Source organism: Condylura cristata, unplaced genomic scaffold, assembly GCF_000260355.1.
Source record: "Condylura cristata isolate star-nosed mole 26May11 unplaced genomic scaffold, ConCri1.0 scaffold00002, whole genome shotgun sequence".
Taxonomy (NCBI): Eukaryota; Metazoa; Chordata; class Mammalia; order Eulipotyphla; family Talpidae; genus Condylura; species Condylura cristata.
The window spans coordinates 5,187,577-5,191,047 of NW_004567103.1; the positions used below are offsets into that span (position 1 = coordinate 5,187,577).

The following is a 3,471-nucleotide window of genomic DNA, read 5'->3' on the forward strand; positions in this document are numbered from 1 at the left end:
TCATTTCTCTATCCAGTTATCAGTTTTTCTGAATAGCAGCTTTCTGAATACTGACCATGCCATCTTCATTTTAATAATTCCCTTAACTGACTACACCTTCTTGAAGAAAATACCTGCAGCTTGATTTTTGTCAATGATTTTATTAGAATACAACTGCACCCTTTCGCTGCTGATTTAGGGCTGGCTTCACTCTGGAAACAAAGAGTTGAGTCTTTATGGCAGAGACCCGATGAACTACAAACCCTAAGATATGGGTTCTCTGTCTCTTTAAAGAATGTTTGCCAACTTCTATTTTATTTTTATTTTCTTGTAATTCCTAGCATGTTCCAGTGATCATGCAGTAATGTGTTAATGACATAAACATTTATTAAAAGCAGACAAAACATTTATTAAAAGCAGACAAGGGAAAGAGCGGGACGTCCGGCTTGGGAACGGTAACCTTCGTGTCGCCCGCGACCAAAGCGATTTAAAAATGAGTGACATTGAGAAGGGCAAGAAGATTTTTGTTCAGAAGTGTGCTCAGTGCCATACTGTGGAAAAGGGAGGCAAGCACAAAACTGGGCCAAATCTTCATGGTCTCTTTGGGCGAAAGACAGGTCAGGCCCCTGGATTTTCTTACACAGATGCTAACAAGAACAAAGGCATCACCTGGAAAGAGGACACACTGATGGAGTATTTGGAGAATCCCAAGAAGTACATCCCTGGAACAAAAATGATCTTCGCTGGCATTAAGAAGAAGTCAGAAAGGGCAGAATTGATAGCTTACCTTAAGAAAGCTACTAATGAGTAATAGTTGGCACTGCCTTATTTATTACAAAGCAGAAAATGTCTCATGACTTTTTGTGTGTACCATATTTAAATTGATCTCATACACCAGAATTCAGATCATGAAAAAAAAAAAAAAAAAAAAAAAAAAGCAGACAAGGTACTAGGGCCTAAGCAATATTCCCAAGATACAAAGACCAAAGGTGCATTCTTTTCATGTTTAGTGTATAATGGACTTAAAGTAATAATTTCTACTGACTAAATTTTAAAAGGGTCGCATTTATTATCCAGGGTTGGAAGAATTATTAATCTGTTATCTGAGGCTTTGAAGTCCTTACTATGACTTTATTTCTAATAGTCTCACAAAGAGGGGTGATTTAAAAGATAAAGATTGTTCATCTGTTTGTTCAAAGTCAAATCCATGACTTTTCCACGTGCTTTTTTTTTAATTTCCAAAAGATTTTCTTAACTGTTTTCATTAAAATTAAAATAAGTATTTCAAAGGCTCCCCCCCCCTTTTTTTTTGGTTAAACAGAAAAAGATAGAATTTAACAATTCTATCTCATTTGTTAAAATAGAACTCATTTTTTCCTTCCAATATTGTGCAGATTTGAGTTTCTCATCTTACTAATAAACATTCAAATAACAATTAGTGGTGATGAGGCAGAACATTTCCAGGCTAAAATTGCTTCTCATTTGCATGGTACATTTCTTCATTTCACAAACTGTTTTAAATTGAGGAATATTATTATCCAGATGATCTATTTTGATTTTTTGAATCATTTATTTTCTGCACACTCTAAGTAAGATCTGGAATGTAAGCCTGTCAATAGCCACTTCACAAAATAATAATCACTTCCCAATGCACAATGGGACCGACCTGACATATGAGCCAAACCCAGACACCTGGATGTCTTGTTTCCTCTGGAGGCATTCCCAGTCATTGTCAACAAAAGGTGTCACCTAATAAAAACACATACTGGAAGATTCGTGAATCATTGGAGCATGGAAAAGGTTTTTTTGTAGCAGCAGAAATGCAATTAACTGTAGCTTCAGTACTATCCTGGAAGAAAAAGAAAAAAAAAAAAAAAACTGTGGCAACGTTTCTCAGTTAGTGTTAAGTATATATGACTTTCTCTATTTTTCCATCTTATACTTCAAATACTAAAAATCAAAAAATCTTGCTCTTGATACACTCTTGGCATCTGAATCGTGCTTATTTGTCAAGGTGACATTTCAACTCTTAGCTGATTTGTGGTTTATATCCCCATTTAATTTAAAATTATTAATATGTATATTATATATTTTTATATTTTTCTAACAGCAGCATATGAAATATTCAGGAATTTGTCAGAAATGTAGGCTCTCAGATTCCACCTGATGAGAACATTATATAGTTCAAAGAGTTACACTATTTAGTAAGTTATGAATGAAATAACTATGACAAATATGACATGTCAAAGCAAAAGCCCACCTGGGGGTAATAAATCACATGACATCACATGGAAGTATGGACAAAGGGACCAGGGCAGCAGCCCAGGGGCACGCCCTAGGTGGCCCTTCTAGAACCTTCTCTGAACCACTAGACCACTGACCCTAGGCAGAGAGACTTTAAAAAATGCATGGAAACAGCAGCTGAACACCAAACAGTCTGCAGGTGCAACTCTCCACGAAGCCACTGTTTGACACTTACATGCTGCCATTCCACGCAGGGCCCAAGTACCGCCTCTCTGCCCCCCTCACCCTGGGCATAGTCCTGGCGGGAACAGCTCCCACTGTGTGCTTCCCTGAACTTACAAGATTTCCACCCCAAACACCTCTGCCTTATCTACCTGGATTCAGGTCATTAACATGGACTATGTTGATGATGTGTGAGAGAGTGAGGCTTAGGGAGGCATGGGGGTGGTTAGTGTGTGGATGTGTGTGTGTGGATGTGTGTGTTTGCATCTCATTTGCCTCGATGATCAAGGTGGCTGGGTTTTGCTTGCCACAGGACATCGTCCACCTATGAGTTTGATCTACTGGAAATGACCTGATACTGTGGACAGACGCGTCTTGCACGGAATAGCAAGATACCTCCTCTCTGTACCACCACAGACCCATCTTAGCCCCGGGGAAGCATCGGTCCCTCAGGAGGTTCATCTGCTCCCTGAAATTTACATAACCGTATAATTTAGGGAGCACAACATCACCCAACCATCTGTGCATGTTTCTCTGGCCTGCCACCAAGTAGCCAGTGCCGAGACCAGATCCCCTTCTTTCTGCTCCTCCACCTCCCCTCTCCCCTTCCCACTGTAGGTCTTAGAAATCTCTCTGCTCTTTTCATTCATTTTGTTACTTTGGTTATTGTACTGTACAAGTGAGTGAACTCATCCTATCACTGTCGTTCACTTTCTGACTTATTTCTTTTATTTTTTTAATTTAATTTTATTTTTATTTATTTATTTTCACATACAGAACTGGGGTATAGGCCAGACGTGCAGGGGCGGTGAGCGGATTCCCCGGAGACAGAGTGGGGAGCAGAACAGGCAGATCGTCAAAGTACACTGCTGAGGGGAGCAGCGGGTGGTCAGGAGAGGTCTGCCGCGCCATGTGGTCACCTCCGGGGCAGGCGGGGATTGAACTCATGCGGAAGTGGTTTCAGCTTCTTAGTGCTGCGCTTTAACTCGCTGCACCACCAGGGAGGGCTGACTTTCTGACTTATTT

General features: G+C 40.2%; 1 protein-coding gene across 1 annotated transcript; it reads left to right on the forward strand.

Annotated features, from left to right (window-relative positions):
* The first annotated feature begins 409 nt into the window (after window positions 1-409).
* LOC101630783 (cytochrome c) lies at window positions 410-886 on the forward strand. The gene has a single exon (XM_004674215.1). The coding sequence runs from the start codon at window positions 473-475 to the stop codon at window positions 788-790; it is 318 nt and encodes a 105-aa protein (XP_004674272.1). The 5' UTR covers window positions 410-472; the 3' UTR covers window positions 791-886.
* Window positions 887-3,471: the final 2,585 nt, after the last annotated feature.

Excerpts from the sequence above, each read along its gene's own strand:
- LOC101630783 (XM_004674215.1), top strand. The coding sequence starts at position 473 with ATGAGTGACATTGAGAAGGGCAAGAAGATTTTTGTTCAGAAGTGTGCT.